Source organism: Channa argus, chromosome 2 (assembly GCF_033026475.1).
Source record: "Channa argus isolate prfri chromosome 2, Channa argus male v1.0, whole genome shotgun sequence".
In the NCBI taxonomy this organism is placed as follows: Eukaryota; Metazoa; Chordata; class Actinopteri; order Anabantiformes; family Channidae; genus Channa; species Channa argus.
Genome location: NC_090198.1, coordinates 30,134,650 through 30,151,499, shown reverse-complemented (window position 1 = coordinate 30,151,499; position 16,850 = coordinate 30,134,650). Strand labels below are relative to the sequence as shown.

The following is a 16,850-nucleotide window of genomic DNA, read 5'->3' as shown; positions in this document are numbered from 1 at the left end:
ACAGTCTGGGAGCCACAGACTGAAAAGAAAGATCCCCCAAGTTTTAAAATGGGTTTTAGGGACTACAAGCAGATTTTGACCTGATGACCTCAATGCTCTCGAGGAGTCATAAGGTGTCAACAGGTCAGACATGTACTCAGGAGCGTTGCCATATAGGGCTCTATAAGTGAGGACCAAAATTTTAAAATCAATTTTGCTGAGTTCTGAATAATCTGAAGACTATTTAAAACACGTTTGTTAAGACAAGTAAAGAGTGAGTTACAATGGTCCAAACGAGATGAGATAAAAGCATGTATGATCATCTCTAAATCTACATTGGACAACCTTTTCCTCATTTTAGGTTCCTGAGGCTTGACTGAACAGAGGACCCAAAAGAACCAACATGTTCCCTCATCTGTGGAATTTTCTTATCTGGGGCAATTATCAAAGTTTCTGTCTTTTTTAGATTTAGTTGAAGGTAGTTTCTGCCCAACCACTTATTAATACAAGACAGACATTCCAACAAGCTACACATCAAATGAAACTCAGACTCCCTCAAAGAACAATATAACTGAATATCATCACCATATAAGTGATAAGACACATGCTTAAAACACTGAATTATCCGAGCAAATATACAATAAAAACAACAAGGGACCTAAAACTGATCCCTGTGGTACTTCACATGAAAGAGGCATAGTGTCACACGTGATCTCGTTTATCACAATAGAAAAAGTTCTATCAGTGAGATATGATGAAAACTACTGAAGTACAGACCCAGACAAACCAATAACATTTTGGAGACAATTTAGCAAAATGTTATGGTCAACTGTATCAGACGCTGAGGTTAAATCTAATAAAACCAACACTTTGTACTGCCACCAACAAAATGTCACTTGACACTTTAAGAAGGGCTGTGTCTGTTGAATGCATTTTTCGGAAACCTGATTGAAACTTGTCCAAGATTTGATGATGATGCAGATAAGTGGAAAGTTGTTGGGCTACCACTTTTTCTAAAATTTTGGACATGAAAGGCAGTTCAGATATGGGCCTGTAGTTTAAAGGGTCAGAAGGATCCAGGTTTGGCTTTTTAAGAATGGGGTTCACTACAGCTTGTTTAAAAAGGAGGGGACCGTGCCAGTAGAAAGAGAAAAGTTTATCATATTTACCACACAAGGACCAAGCGAATCAGTAGTGTTTAACAGTAAAGTTGTTGGAACAATGCCAAAGGGGCTAGAAGAAGGTTTCACCTTTTTTAATAAAACCTTAATGTCCTGTAGGCTGACAGGAGAAAAACAGGACCAAGAGTGGAGAGGAGAACCTCTAGTATAGGTGTGCGAGGAAGGAGAAATTCTGTCCCTGATGTCCTGCACTATACTAACAAAGAAATGTAAAAATCTATTACAGTCAGCTGCAATATTTTTAATGGTATCAAACAGGACTTTACGATTTTTCTTATTCGCAGATATAAGATTGGTGAAATAATCTGTTTTAAGTATACGAACACCAACTTCAACTCTTTTTAATATGTTAATATGTTTTTAACTGAGTGATGGGAACATGGGAAACTGCAGATTACAGTCAAATTTTTATCCTCACCACATAATTTCCCATGGGCACCCAATCACCTGAGCACCCATCGAATTAGTGTCTGTCTTGTCAGTATATAAATAAGTAAAAGTAACTGCAAGCCCTCGTCCTGTGTTCACACCAGACATGGTTGGTGATGACTTGGTGTTTCACAGTAAATTAGTTCCAGAAATCAGAATAAGACAGAATAGGATAGTATTTACTGTCACTATACACTGGTACAATGAAATTTGTTTTGGCTTTGGATGACCTCAATGCTTTCAAGGAGCCATAAGCAGTCAACAAGTCAGAAATGTACTCAGGAGCGTTGCCATGAAGGGCTCTATAAGTGAGGACCAAAATTTTTAAATCAATTCTAAAATTTGATTGGTAACCAGTGCAGAGAATTTAAAACCGGTGTGATGTGGGATCTTCTACTGGTTCCAGTTAAAAGCCTCGCTGCTGAGCTCTGAACAATCTGAAGTCTTGGCTTGGTTTTGGCTTCTCTTTTGAAGTAAAAAGGTAATAATAATAATAATAATAATAATAATAATAATAATAATACAGAATACAATAACACAAAATTAAAAAACACTGCATATAATGCATATTAGTAATCTGTCATTGATAGGATACAATTATGTGCAGTTTAAGATTAAAGTACTTTTCTATAAGTAAACCACAAGTAAATGGTTGAAAAATTTTGAAGACAGAACAAGTAAAAAACAGTAAAATAGCTTTAGCCTATAATGTTTCTCTGAAACTTACCTCACAGTTGACAGGATGCTCTCGGGCGGCAGTGTCCAGTGTGGCATTTTTAATGATCATAGGGAATGTTATTTCCCTTTTGAGGTTCAGTGAAACTGCGTTAACTTAACAGGTTATTATCAAACCACTATGACTGGTTGGTAAAGCAAAACCATAGAGTTACCGGAAGACACTGAGATGCCATGTGATATATTCATTTGTCACAAATTTTGTTTTTATCATTAAAAATATTTCATCTGTAGAATATTAACATTTCACTACACACAATACACACCATAAGTCAGCATATTTTTGGTGCATCATGAAACATGAAAAACAAAACTCTTCTAGTAAACAAAATGATAAAAATGGGCCAGAAACATTAGATAAAAATAATGTACTCATAGTGACTGGTCTTGTTTATTACAAGTTTACCAACAGCTGATAAGACTGTATTTGCAGTCTTATCAACAGTGAATATGTCAGGAAGAATAGGAAGAATATGTCAGTTTAAATGAGTCGACCCCCCCAAGTCATATTAATTATCATGTTCCTAGAAGCACAGGCTGAGGTGGAGGTGTTGCAGCAATCTTCCATTCTAGCTTATCAATAATTCCTAGACCTAAACATAGTTATAACTCATTTGAGAGCCTTACTCTTAGCCTTTCACACCCAAACTGGAAAACTCAAAAACCACTATTATTTGTTATCGTGTACCGTCCTCCAGTCCCTTATTCAGAGTTTTTGATTGAATTTTCGGATTTTCTATCGGATTTAGTGCTTAGTACAGATAAAGTCATTATAGTGGGTGACTTTAACATTCATGTAGATGCTGACAGTAACTGCCTGAGCACTGCGTTTAATTCATTATTAGATTCAATTGGTTTTTCCCAAAATGTAAATAAACCCACTCACTGTTTTAGTCACACGTTAGACCTTGTCCTTACGTATGGAATTGAAGCGGATAATTTAACCATATTTCCTCACGACTCTCTTCTGTCTGACCATTTTTTAATAACATTTGAATTTACAATAACAGACTATATAGCAGTTAGGGAAAAATTCCACTATAGCAGATGTTTATCTGAAAATGCTGTGAACAAATTTAAAGAAACAATTCTTTCATCATTTGCTTCACCATATGTTAATACAATGGAAAGTAGTCTCCTTAATGTTACTCCTGCACAAGTAGATTATCTTGTTGACAATTCTGCTGCCTCACTATCGGTCGTCCACCAGTCTCACAGTTGTTGGTTTGATCCCCACCTCCTCCAGTCACACGTTGAACTGTAATATCCATATCATCCCAGTAGACCACTTCGCTCTCAGAATGCAGGCCTACTTGTGGTTCCCAGAATTTCCAAAAGTACAATGGAAGGCAGAGCCTTTAGCTATCAAGCTCCTCTCTTGTGGAACCAGCTCCCAGTTCAGATTCGGGAAGCAGACACCCTCTCTACTTTTTAGTCCAGGCTTAAAACCTTCCTTTTTAATAAAGCTTATAGTTAGTTATAGTTATGCTGCTATAGGCTTAGACTGCTGGGGGACCCACCCCCCAATGCACTGAGCTCCTTTCCTCCTCTTGACCCTCTCTCCCCTTCTCTCACCCCACAATTCTCACCACTGTATGACATTAAATGTGTGTTTTCTCCTGTAGTTGTCTTTGTCCTTCTCTGTCTCCCTCTCTCTGTCCCTTTCTGCAGGTGTCCCCGGGCTTTAGAGCTGTGTGTCTTCCAGTGTGCAGCTACTGGTCCTACCAACCTGCCTGATGTCTTGTTGATGCATTTGTTGCTTCTTTTTTTTTTCTCTCTTCACTTTCCACTCACCCCAACCATTGAAGGCAGATGGCCGCCCACCCTGAGCCTGGTTCTGCTGGAGGTTTCTTCTGTTAAAGGGAGTTTTTCCCTCTCCACTGTTGCCTATGGCTTGTTCAAGGGGAAATTGTTGGGTTCTCTCTACACATCTTTATAGTCTTGACTTTATTCTGTAAAGTGCCTTGAGATGACTTTGTTGTGAATTGGCGCAATATAAATAAAGTTGAATTGAAATTGATTTGATAGGGAAGGTGTGCCCTGCTGATGCTAAGATCTCTGCTATTGTGGAATTTTCAATGCCAACCACCAGGAGAGAGCTGCGACATTTCCTTGGGTTTAACGGGTATTACAGACATTTCTGTAAGAATTTCCCTTCTGTTATATAATCTTCTGCTATATAAATAAAGTTGAATTGGAAAAAATTCGGTGTCGTGATTGGCGAGAAGTGTGAAAAAAGATACATTTTGTGGAGAGTGCAACTGGGGTGGCCATGTTCTGTTCAGATCCAGGTTGACTGTTGGAGTGAAATCAGCCTTGTTGACTGCAGACTGGCAGTTTTACAGAGCAAGAGAGATAGAGCTAGTGGTGGGTGAGGTGTTCCTTTCTGTGAGAGCGACATGTCCTGCATATGTGGAAGACAACAGAGATCTGCTATAAAAAAACTGTGAAATTGCATAGTTTTATTGGAATAGAATATGCAAACAAATTTAGCAAGAACCTATTACGTACAAGTGTCATACTATAAATCAATATTTCGAACATATTTTCTTACAACACAGTCACTTAAGTGTGATTTTTTTTCAGTACATAAAAAGCAACAGCATGATAATTATTCTGCTCACTAATCATGATTAGACTTGCAGGGAGAAACTTTGGAAAAACACAAAGAAGGCGGTGACGCTCAAATAATCATCACACACAAATTATTTTAGTAAATGTTTAAATGTCTGACAAAACTTGCTTTTCTGTTACAGTTTGCAACTTGCTCAACCTGACATCATTTTACCAACATACTGTCAGAAGTTCGTCATATTTGACCAGAGTGGAGCTCTGGGTCTAGGTGAGCATGAAAACTAATTATTTGCATCAAAGACATACATAAAAAATTAACATTTCAAAATAAAAAATATCACATACTGTATTCTTTCATAATAAGATTGTGTAATGTTCATGTTTTTAATCATCATCAACAAGGCTGAGACCAATTTCTAATAGAAATAAATATATGTGAGTTCATAATGTTATTGTATCTTTATTTTGATTTGTCTTTTTGAGGCCTTTAACCTTTTATGAAAATAGTGCTTTGATCATATACAAAGTTTACATTCCATTTTGTTCCAGTGTAGGGTGGAAAGAGTTTTGTTGTCTCATTCATGTCCCAGACAGCGTTTGAGCCTTTCAGTGTTTGTTCCTGATACTTTTGGAATCAACGTCCTTTTGAATGTGTACAAAGTCCTGTTCTGTAATATTTTTTGCAGGATGTGCTGAATTATCCAGTCAGGGTTCATTACTAACTTACTTGACAATACTTCTAGTCTTCATTTTGCAGCAACTCTTTTACAATTTTATGCAAAAAAAAAGAACAAGGGAATATACTTTGTTGAGTGGCAACATTTAATCCACTGTGTCTCTTCCCAAAGATTTATTGATGTAATTTTCCACAGCAAGTTTGATACATTTGTGTCAATTACGACTTCTCTTGTCTGCTGATCTCAGTTTATATAAATAAAGAAATTCTGACAAGTACTGAGTCTTGAACTTCTCCAGCTGAGCTCGAGGATCATTGTCTGACAAGAATTTCTTGTGCATTTTCAGGAACTCTCTGGAGGCAATGCCACACATGTGAAGCTTCACATCAAACTCAAACTTGATGTTCCAAAGCTTTTTGTGTTTTTTAAGTGATTCATCCACTTTGTCTAGAAGATCCTTAATGAAAGACTCGTGATAATCTGTGTTTGTCTTTGCTACATCAACCACAAATCGACTGCAAGATTCAATAATGTTATCGGCTATTTCCTGAATTTCCTCAATTCTTCCAGCAGAGACACAGGATAAAAATTCTATTTCTTTTTTATGCTCAGTCCTGACCTCAAATCCTCTCTTCCCAATTTCCTTCAGGTCTCCAATGTTCTCAAATAACTCATTGACCTTACGATTCAGGAAACTTTTTCTTAACTGCATGATGATGTTTTCACATATGTTTTGTACTTTCAAATCAGTCACATTTTCAGTTTCTTTAGTCCACATCCTTTCAAACTTCTCTCTCAGCTCTTCATCAGACAGTTTTGACTCTTTACAGTCACTCACAAGTTTCATCACCTGATCTTCAATCACTGTTCTGTATTTACTCATTTTGTCCTGAAGCTCTTTAGAAAATGTTCTCAAGTGAAGAGTTTGATCCATTTTACTCTTTACTGAGTGTCTGATTTCATTTGCAAGACAACTGATGCTGTTGAAAAAGTCAATTTTGTATTTCCTGATCAGATTAATGTGCATGTTTTTTTTTTTGTAATAGTCCCGAAGCTTCTGCTTCATTAATGTTTCTTCGTCTGATATTTTTTTACAAACCTCAGATTTCTTTGACTCAACCAACTCATTTAAATGCTGAAGGTGAGATTCAGTGTCAGCATTGTTGATTTCTAACTGGGCTGTTTTCTGCCAGGAAAATATTTCTTTTATGAACTCCCACTGCCACTCACAGAACTGTTGGCACAAGTTGTCATAAGCATTAGCCACAAGCGTGTTTCTGAAGCTGAAGCTGAAGTTCTCATATTTCACTGCTTTCCAGAGACTTTTTATCCATATTATAAACTCTGGGATCTGTGAGATTTCATTGTTTCTGTCTCTTTTCATTGTCTTCAAAAGATTTTTCTTGAAATCTGCTACAGCTTCACTGTAACCTGTGTTCACCGGTGCCATGGGTGGGGTTCCATGCCAGAGTCCTGGGATGTTCCAGTTGTTTGTTTCTACATCATAGTCCAGGACATCTGTGAAAGCTTCAATATGAGGAATATTTTCCATTTCAGCTGCAATTTGAGTCATTTCATTGAGCTGGTCCAAGAGATGTTTCCTTTCAATCATAGTCTTTGCATGAGCTGAAACTGCAGCAACATTCTGGTGAACAAAATGACAAACTGGCTTTTTACCAATTTGTTTCATTCTCAGAAATGCATGAGCTGCAATTTGCAGGACGTCTTTCATTTCTGCTAAATTCTCCATTGCGACATTGATCACGGCAACATCACTTAAACCAATAACAAAAGTTGCCAGCTGGTTGTCGTGCTCGTAACTGTCCTCTAGTTGGGCCAAAAGAGGAGACTTCAGACCCTCTGTGTCAATGAGAACTATAAAGTCACAGTTCAAGTCACTTTGCATGTCCTCTCCAACTCTGATGAAGAGCATATAAGCTCCTCTTGTGCATCTGCCACTGCTGACAGGAAACTGTACCCCAAACATGGTGTTGAGGAGAGTTGACTTCCCTGTACTTTGAACACCCAGCACAGTCAGTACCAACAGTCTGCTCTTCCCCCCAACCTTCTTGTGAAGCTCCATCAGCACGTCTGTCACCCATCTCTCTGGGATGTTGGAGGCATCTCCATCCAACAGCTCTAAAGGATGTCCATCCAGCAGCATTTCAGCAGCAATGCCAGGGAGACGAGAGATTTCATCAGCAGTTGTTTCTGAGCTGGTAACAGAGAACTCGTAGATCAGTCCCATCTCTCTCATGTAGTGTTCTATTCCTAAAGAGCTGTCCAGCAGAGCTTTTTCTAACTCTGCTATGAGTTTCACATCTTTTTCGTTTTTGTCCCAGTGTTCTCTCAGTTTATTACGCAGTAAAGGTAGTTGACTGTCAGACAGCAAATGTGCATTAAGCTTGAGTTTCATCCATTTAAGAAAAAAATCTCTTTTCTCTCTGTCACGTTTGGATAAATGTTCAATAAAACACTTCATGGCTGTGGATTGTTTCTGTTTTCCAAAATCCTCTTTAATCTGTTGTTTTTCCGTGTGTAGCTGGAATTTATATTCATCCAGTTTGTCATCACCAGTTTTCTTTAACCTGCATTTTTCCATTTCTAACTGTGATAATCTTTTCCATTTAACTCCTTGCAAAGGAAGTTGCTGTTTCTTATAGTCCAATATACTCTCTACATCAATTCCATTTGTTGTTTCCTCAGCTGCTTTCTTCTGGTCATAACTTGTGCTTTCATCCACAGACAGTCCAAGTTCAACAGCTTTGTCAAGCATGTTTTCAATGCTAACTGTGTTTCCTCCACTTGTCAGTGTTTTCCTGATGGATCCACAAAGTTTCTCTGAAAACTCTGCAACATTTTCCTTTGGGTTTTTGGATTTTATCCTGCTGTTTGACAATTCCATTTTTTTTACCACTGTCTTGACAGACATCATATCCTCTTTGTCATTTCCTTTCTTGCGATTAACAACCAAAAAGAGTTTAGATCTCACATCTTGAACTGAAGTCAGAATGGCCTGCTCTTCCTTTTCAACTTTGTCCAGGAATACAAAGGTAGCAGTTGACACTTCAAAAAGAAACTTGAATTGTGCAAGTGACTCACAAATGTCTCCTCTCAGATTGGCGAAGGCAAGTGGTTCTGGAAAAATGTCCAGATTTTTGGTACCAGTAGGAAGGAACCAGAAAACTTCTACCAATCCATAAGCTATTTTCTTTGTGGTTGCTCCTCCTTTCATTTCTTTGTTTAAGAAGGTATTGGTATCATATTTTCCATGACTGAGAACATGATTCAAAACCTGAGACTTTGATAAACTGCAGTTTTTCAGTCTGACAAAAGAATAGAATGGCATATTTGCTTGGACAACGTTTTTTTCAACAAACCCTTTTGATTCAGACAGAACATGTGGACACCACTCTTTGACAATGTCTCTGAGAGCCCACAGCATTAGGGTACACTGACTGTTATTGCCATGGGGCAACAGAAGGGGGACAGGGAACTGACACATCGACATCTTGACAGCCAATTCCTGTTGTAGGAAGTTGTCAGCACAAAGAAAGACTGCTGTTGTGACGTCGAGGGGGTTAACATTGTCTGTACAGTCATCAGCAGTGGAAAAGTCAAAGTCACTTAGATCATCGTTTTCTCCATCATTTGATAAATCTATACAGTTCCTGCATCCAACATTAATTTTAAAGATTTTCCTGAGAAAACATGATGTTATTTTCCCCAGTGATTCAACTTCTTCATCATATATGCTGTTTTTGTTGATTTCCAAGAGAAACTGAAGGGTGAGCTGGTTGGGATAAAATTTCTGCATTCCAAGTTTAGAGAGAAAGTTGAGCAGGGCTACGAAAGACAAACAAAATGATCACTTAAGAAAAAAAATTCCACACATACATTAACCATCTTCTTTGGCTTTATATGTTTGGCTCTATGTGCATTTGTCTATGTATTGTAGAAAAGTTGGAAACTGGTTAGTCAGGCATCAAACTTTAAAATTGGCAAATTTTCAGCAAACACAAAGTTGTTAGGTGAAAATGTTAACCTTTTTATATATACATACGTATATACGTATGTATATATATATATATATATATATATATATATATATATATATATATATATACATATATATATATATATACACAAACACACACACACACTTTTGAGATAAAGATTGACTCAAATGCAAAAATCACAGATTTTAGGTTTTTTACATTTTAGAAAAAGTCCCAGCTTTTATTTGGGTTGTAAGTTTTATAATTTGTTTTAGTTTTTTTTTAGTCTTCCCCTTTGACCCAGTTCTGGCCCATATTTGTTTCCTTGCTTCTTGTCCAGCCTTGCAGCCAGAATCCTGAAAAAACACTGTAACTCTGTATATATAATCATATAAAAGGATTGTGAACAGTAATATGTTGGCTACTTCTGCAATTTCCTCAAACAAATGTCAGACAATAAAAATATCAGCAGACACTTACGTTACAAGCCAAAAACTCAAACTGAGTGACATTACTACATGCACTGAGTATGCACATTATATGTAAATTCAAACTTTGTAATTAACATACAATGATAAAAATTTATATACAGACTTCTAATAAACTGTAAACAGTTTCTTACTTGAGTTTAAACACCAACAACTAAAATATTATGAGTCTTTATAATTCCACCATCTGGAACAACAATCTGCCTTTTGCGGAGGCAGAGCAACTCCGGTTGGAAATGTATGCAGCATTAACCAATGATCAACCGCCACCAACAAACCTCAACACCCAGGAGAGAAAGGTCCTGACAGCTCTCAGCTGGCATGAAAACATCCTCATTCTGCCTGCTGACAAAGGTGCACAGTTGTCCTGAACAATAAAGTGAAAACATTCTTAGAGGACCATCACATATATGAGAAGCTGAAAAGAGATCCCACCAGCAACTACAAGAAAAACGTTATAGACTGTTTTAAACTGCTGGAAAGAGACCACGCCATCAGTAGGGTGACCTACCACCCCCTTTTTTCAGGCAAAGCTACCCCTTGGATGTATGTACTTCCCAAGATGCACAAGGAAGGAGCCCCATTCAGACTCACTGTCAGCAGAATTAACCCCAATCCTATCAATGCTAGTTGGACACATTGGCTTTCACATACCACATAAATGCAGTTGACACCATCAAGTTCAACAGGGAGGACACCAATGACAAAAGACGGGTCTTCCTGGATTGCACAGTTAAAACAGGGACTTGTGGCAACCTAGAATTAGAAATCTGCAGGAGACCCACGCATGGACCAGTACCTATGGTTTGACTCCTACCAACCACTACAACACAAACTAGGAGTCATCAGGACCCTGCACCACAGGGCAGAAAACATTCTCACCGCCTCTGAAGCCAAAAAGAAGGAGGATAGACATCTGAGGACAGCTCTCAAGGCCTGCAGTTATCCTAAGTGGGCCTTAAACAAGATTCAAGATTCAAAGTGTTTATTGTCATATGCACAGACAGAAAGCAGGTTTCCCTGCACAATGAAATTCTTACTTTGCCGTCCACACTAAATTTCATACAGTAAAGTAAAATAAAAATAGGACGAAAAATAGAAATAAAATACAAAAAAAAATAAAAAATAAGAGCAAAAAAACAATCGCAATAAGGCAATAAAGGTGAGGTAGTGGCCTCCAGATCCAACAGAAGGATGAAGGACAGAACTAACATGGTTAGTGGGACCCAGACATTAAGGTAGGACTGACAAGGGAGTGGAAGGCAGTAAAATGCAAATTATAGAGATAATATTGCTGAGAAGATGTGGATAGTGTGGCAGGGAGCAGAGGTGAGGACTACAGAGGGAAGCCAGGAGGTAACAGACTACGACATAGAGATCTAAGAGGGAGGGCAGAAGTGAGTAAGGCTTGTCTTGACATAAACATAGAATATTGCGGGAATGTGTGCTTACGTTAGCGCGGATGACATGTCTGCAGAAAGTAGATGAGAGAGTGAGAGGAGAGGCAAGAGAATTGAAAACACTGGTTAGGGGCACAAAGTAGCAAGTAAAAGAAAATGAAAACTCAGCATTCGGTCAAGGCTGTTGTTTCCCAATGTTTAGAAGGAAAAAACAACAGGTAAAACTTTCAGAAGACAGGAAAACATTGTCACAGAAAAAGTAGATGACTGGGGCATATAAAGGGGAGGCAACAGGTGAGCTGAGTTGTGACTGATTAGGTAGAGTAGCAGGGAGGGAGAGAGCACAGACAGAGTGAAGCGAGACAGGTGGTCACCAGGGCAACACAGATCAGAGTCACTGCTATGGCAAGAACAGAGACTCGGAGTCATAGAAAAACCTGGTGATTCCTTACATGGCTGGAGTGTCAGAGAAACACAAATGGATCTTCAGAAAACACCAAATTCCTGTTCACTTTAAACCCACCAACACACAGAGACAAACACTCGCGACTATTCAGGCCAGGGTGAAACAAAGCCTAATCTGGAGGATATAACAGGGATTTCCCAGACACTTTATTCACACTTAAGGAACTGTGCCAGCTATGACACACACTTGAAAAGACGAGGAAAATGTTTCTAACCAAGGAAAAGAAGTCCAGTTGATATCATTCAATCTTCAGATAACCAAACCTGGATGACTGAGAATTTTAACCGACATATAGACAAGATACTTTAAAAGGTGGTGCGGCGCTGTGACGGCTGTAGCTCAGTTGGTAAGGCTGTTGACCATGGACCACAGGGTCAGTGGTTTGATCCCCGCTCCTGCCTACATGTCAAAGTGTTCTTGGGCAAGACATTGAACCCCAGGTTTGGATAAAAGCGCTATATAAGCTGCTATTTACCATTTACCATTAAAAGGGAAAACTATGATGGAGAAGATGTCTGGTAATTAATAATAATGTCAATATGCTAATATAAATACATTAGCTATGTAATACAGTTCAATTTGAAGGTTCTTTTATGTCTTTAACTTTAGTTTTGGACAATTTTTAATAGAATACATTTTGTCAAATCAAAACCCTCAGGGTGAACATTAACTATATTAATCTAGGTTCAGGTCTGTGTCTGTTTGACCGTGGATATAGGGCTGGGATGCAGAAGGCAGTGGTTTCGAATCCCCCACCCAGCCACCAAGGGCCATTGTTAAAAGGACATCAAGTTGTTTGAATAGACATTGACATTCTTTTGGGAGAGAAGAGTTTTAATATGTCTTATTTTGGACTGTCAAAGTAATTACAGGAAACAATAATGTGTTGGAAAGAAAACAGAAATCGCTAAAGGCAATGCCTCATTTGTAAAATGAAGTCCCTCTGAGGTCCGACAGAAACTTTAACTAACACAAAGTCAAAAAGTCAGTGAAAGAGAAAGTGATTTAGACTTTTACGAGGCACTGTGTGTTTCCTCTCCCCTCTACTCTCTGCATGTGCTCTTACTCTGCAGCGATAACCCCTCCTCCCCTTCACACACACACACCGGAGGAGAAATCAGACATGCAGTGCACACAGATTTTCATTAACTTGGTTAAGTGAATGTAAACCAGAAAAGTACCACAGAAAGAACCACTGTGTTACCAAACAACAGCCCAAACCTCAGATCAGTTTTTTCAAGACAATGATCCAGTTCTATTACTGCTGGGCAAGTGCTGTCAATGGAATCTAATCTGTTCATTTAGACTTGCATAAATAATTCAAATGTGACATGCAATAATTGAAATTGTAAACTCTGCTGGATGCGTGCATCAGTTGTTTCACTGAAAATGCAAAGAGCAACTCAGAGTGAGTCTGTTAATTAACTTTTTTAAGGTAAATATATGGGTTACTTATTGAAAACCCATCATAATATTGATGCCTGTGCATGAAAGGAAGTGCAGTAAACGGTTTAAATATTCACTGTGTTAACTTTTAAAATGTGGGCTGTTTAAATTGTCTAGGATTAAATTGTTGACCTATCATGACCATTAGATTATAAAATGTATACAAAAGTGCAAATACAATATTGTAAATACAATATACAAATACAAGTTGATAATATTTAAACTGTAACTAGAATAACCTTGAGAGTATGATATGTATCACCTGTGTATCATGGTCTCCCCATCATAGTGAAGCCCCGAAGAACATTAACATATAAGTGACTGATGTCTGAATTCAATGAGCCTTAAATTTAACAGGTATCAATGATGAAGGTAACAATGTTATGACTTATATGCAGTACTATGAATGACAGCAGAGCTCCGTCAGTCACCAGTAATGAGTTTCATATTTAAATTAAAAGGCAATAATTCATTGACAATGATTCACATAAATTACAATTTTTCATTTAAATATGTGTATATGTATTTATGTATGATTACAAATATATATATATATATATAATCATTTCCTTGCATCTAGCTGTGTCTACTGGCCTAGATGCTCAAATTACATATTCATTTTAATTTTTACATTAGTTCTGAGGCATATGAAGTATTTTGAGAATGTACCTGTAACCTCTGGTTTGTCTGTGTTCATTTTAGAAGTGCTCTTGCTTTTTCCTGAACTCCTCTGGGCTTAAAAACCTAAACGAAAAAGAAGATACTGCACGTTTAGTTATTGATTGGACAGTTATGTGCAATTTCAGTATAAAGCTCTCAGAATAAGTATGAGCATGTGATTGCAATATGTTTGGATGAAAACCTAAAAAAAGTACCAAATTGTTAATTGTAGAAAGTTTTATAAAACTCACTTGACATCAGGCAACAGGAGAATCTGGAGCTTTTTGTGTCAGGTGGTATTTATACTGATCATAGAAAGCGAAAGCATTCAGTGCAGTGGAACAACAGGTTTCTAAACCTGATTTAGTTTTTCCTCTTCTGACTCTGTACAAGGAAATATGTCACCTTAAGATGTTATTAACAAATCAGAATGCAGTCGAAACCATAGGATTTCAATCATCATTCTGCTTTATGAAGCTAAAGGAAATGCAAAGAAGTTTGTTTATTGTCGTCAAGTAACACCAAATATGTATCCATAGGTATTGTGGAGCTACACTGTTGCTACTAATAAGTACAAAGTAAGTTCGCCGTACTTATCCTGTGCAGGTGTAAACTTCTATGTGGAACACTTTGATTGTAGAAGGTTTCTCAGAAATGACTGACATTACTTCTCTACTTCCTCCAAGCTGACCCCTTTCTGTCAAACGGATGATGTGTTTATTACATGCTTTTCAATGGAACTGTCAGCTCATTGTTAAAAAGACATCAAATTGTTTGAATACATTGACATTCTTTTGGGAGAGAAGGATTTTAATATGTCTTATTTAGGACTGTCAAAGTAATTACAGGAAACAATGTGTTGGAAAGAAAACAGACTGATTAATCGTATTCTGTGTTGCACTTTGACGTGATGTAGTTTATTGTGTTCTGTAGTCCTCTCTCATCTGTCCTCACTCTCCACAACATCATGCAACATCCTCACCCCACTGTCTGCATGGCCGCCACTCACTCAGAAGTTTCCCGTAACATGGAGGGACAATCGGTCTCCACACGTGATAGATTGGTCCTAATTAAATTCTTTATTTCAAGGCTCCAGAGTGAGATAAGCGGTAAAAACTCATACTTAGATTATCCCTGTGTCCAAGGGTCTTTCACTCATCCTCTGGTTCTCTTTGTCTCCTTCTCTGTCCTTTTCTGTGGATGTCCCTGGCTTTGGAGCTGTGTGTTTCCAGTGTGCAGTTACTGGTCCTACAAACTCCCCCAGGGTTTTGTTGGTCCTTGTTGCTTTTCTTGGCTTTAGTGTAGTACAACCTTACTTTGTATAGTACCTTCAGGTGATTGTAGTTGTGATTTTGGCATAAACTCTAAATATAACTGACATAACTAATTTATTTCCCTTAATCCAGAGGCTGTGGTCTAGATGGCCCCTGACTTCTCTGTTCCCAGCAGGGTCGTTTGGTAATCCGTTCATGCGTATGGCATTTCCATATTCTAAAGTTTGTTTTTCCTTTATTATAAATTAATAAAATATGGAAAATAAAACAATAATGTGGCAAATCATATATGTCATTCTCAAACTTAAAGTGAATAGTTAACATGCTTTAATAAACCAGCATAACTGGTTTTGTGTTGTGAGAGTTTTCCTTGTTAGAACTCATAATGGAAAACCCAAATCAGGTTTAGAAACCTGTTTTTCCACTGTACTGAATGCTTTCGATTTCTATGATCAGTATAAATACCATCTGACACAAATGGCCCCAGATTCTCCTGTTGCCTGGTATCAGGTAAGTTTTTGTGAAACTATTCAATCAATGATAGGCTAAAGATGCTTTATATACAGCATTTTTATTGACCTTATCTGACTGTCAAAAGTCTCTGCAATTATGTATTGTCTGTGTATTTTAACTTGGGATTTTAATATTCATGTTGATACTCAACATTAATGAGCCAACTCACAACCTAGTAAAGGCAAATTTCTGGCACAATTTTCAAGTAATCAAACAAATACCATGTTTTTCTCACTTGACAGTTTTGTAGATACATTTCATAACAGACTGACTTCAACCTTAGCTGCTGTTGCTCCAATGGTGAACACCAACAAGAAAAGGAGAATACCATCGAACAGTCATAATACAATCAAATGAAAAAATAGAGTTTAGGTTTGCAGCTAATGAGAAAAGTTAAAAATTATAATAAAACAATTCAGACTAGAATTCAGCCAAGCACACAGTCACATTACAGAGACATGCAGTGCACAATGTGAAGTCACACCTCAAAATTTTGGTCTGGTTGTTGCTGAAAAAAAGTTTCCCACCTGTGCTCTTAAGCCAATTCCCATTTCCTTTTGAATTTTTTTTGTTACTCATTGTCTAAAAAAGTTTTAACAATTGTGTGCAAATTGATGTTTTCCCTACAGCTCTTACACTCGTTAAACCTGTTTTGAAAAAACTAAGCAGTTTAGATCCATCCACACCCACTAGTCATAGACCAATTTCCAATCTTCCATTTTTAAGCTAATTTTAGAGAAATTTTTTTTGTTGAAACTAGTGAAAACATACCTGAAACCTCTGAAACTACGTATTGCCTTCCCCAGTAATCGGTTTTAGTACCACTACTCTGTCATTCCACAGCTATGTTGATGACACTGAGCTCTATGTGGCTGTGTATCCTGATGACACTGGGGCCTTTTAAAATGGATTTTAGGCATTAGTGCCAGGATGTCACAGAACTTTATGCAGCTTAACCAGAGCTAAACTGATTTAAGTTGTCGGATAAAGGCGCAGGCATAAACAAAATTAAATTGTCTTGGACTATCCC

General features: G+C 37.7%; 1 protein-coding gene across 2 annotated transcripts; it reads right to left on the bottom strand.

The window, feature by feature from the left end:
- Positions 1 to 4,794: 4,794 nt before the first annotated feature.
- Positions 4,795 to 14,135, bottom strand: LOC137107603 (up-regulator of cell proliferation-like). 2 transcript variants are annotated; one of them, XM_067491334.1, is made up of 3 exons: positions 14,043 to 14,131; positions 10,340 to 10,428; positions 4,796 to 9,421 (listed from the first exon to the last, which is right to left on the bottom strand). In XM_067491334.1, exon 3 carries the CDS (start codon positions 9,390 to 9,392, stop codon positions 5,790 to 5,792), a length of 3,603 nt encoding a protein of 1,200 aa, XP_067347435.1. In that variant the 5' UTR covers positions 9,393 to 9,421; positions 10,340 to 10,428; positions 14,043 to 14,131; the 3' UTR covers positions 4,796 to 5,789. The 2 variants fall into 2 exon arrangements, with proteins under 2 accessions (XP_067347425.1, XP_067347435.1); XM_067491324.1 differs by lacking the exon at positions 10,340 to 10,428 and having other exon boundaries at positions 4,795 to 9,421; positions 14,043 to 14,135.
- Between the last annotated feature and the right edge of the window lie 2,715 nt (positions 14,136 to 16,850).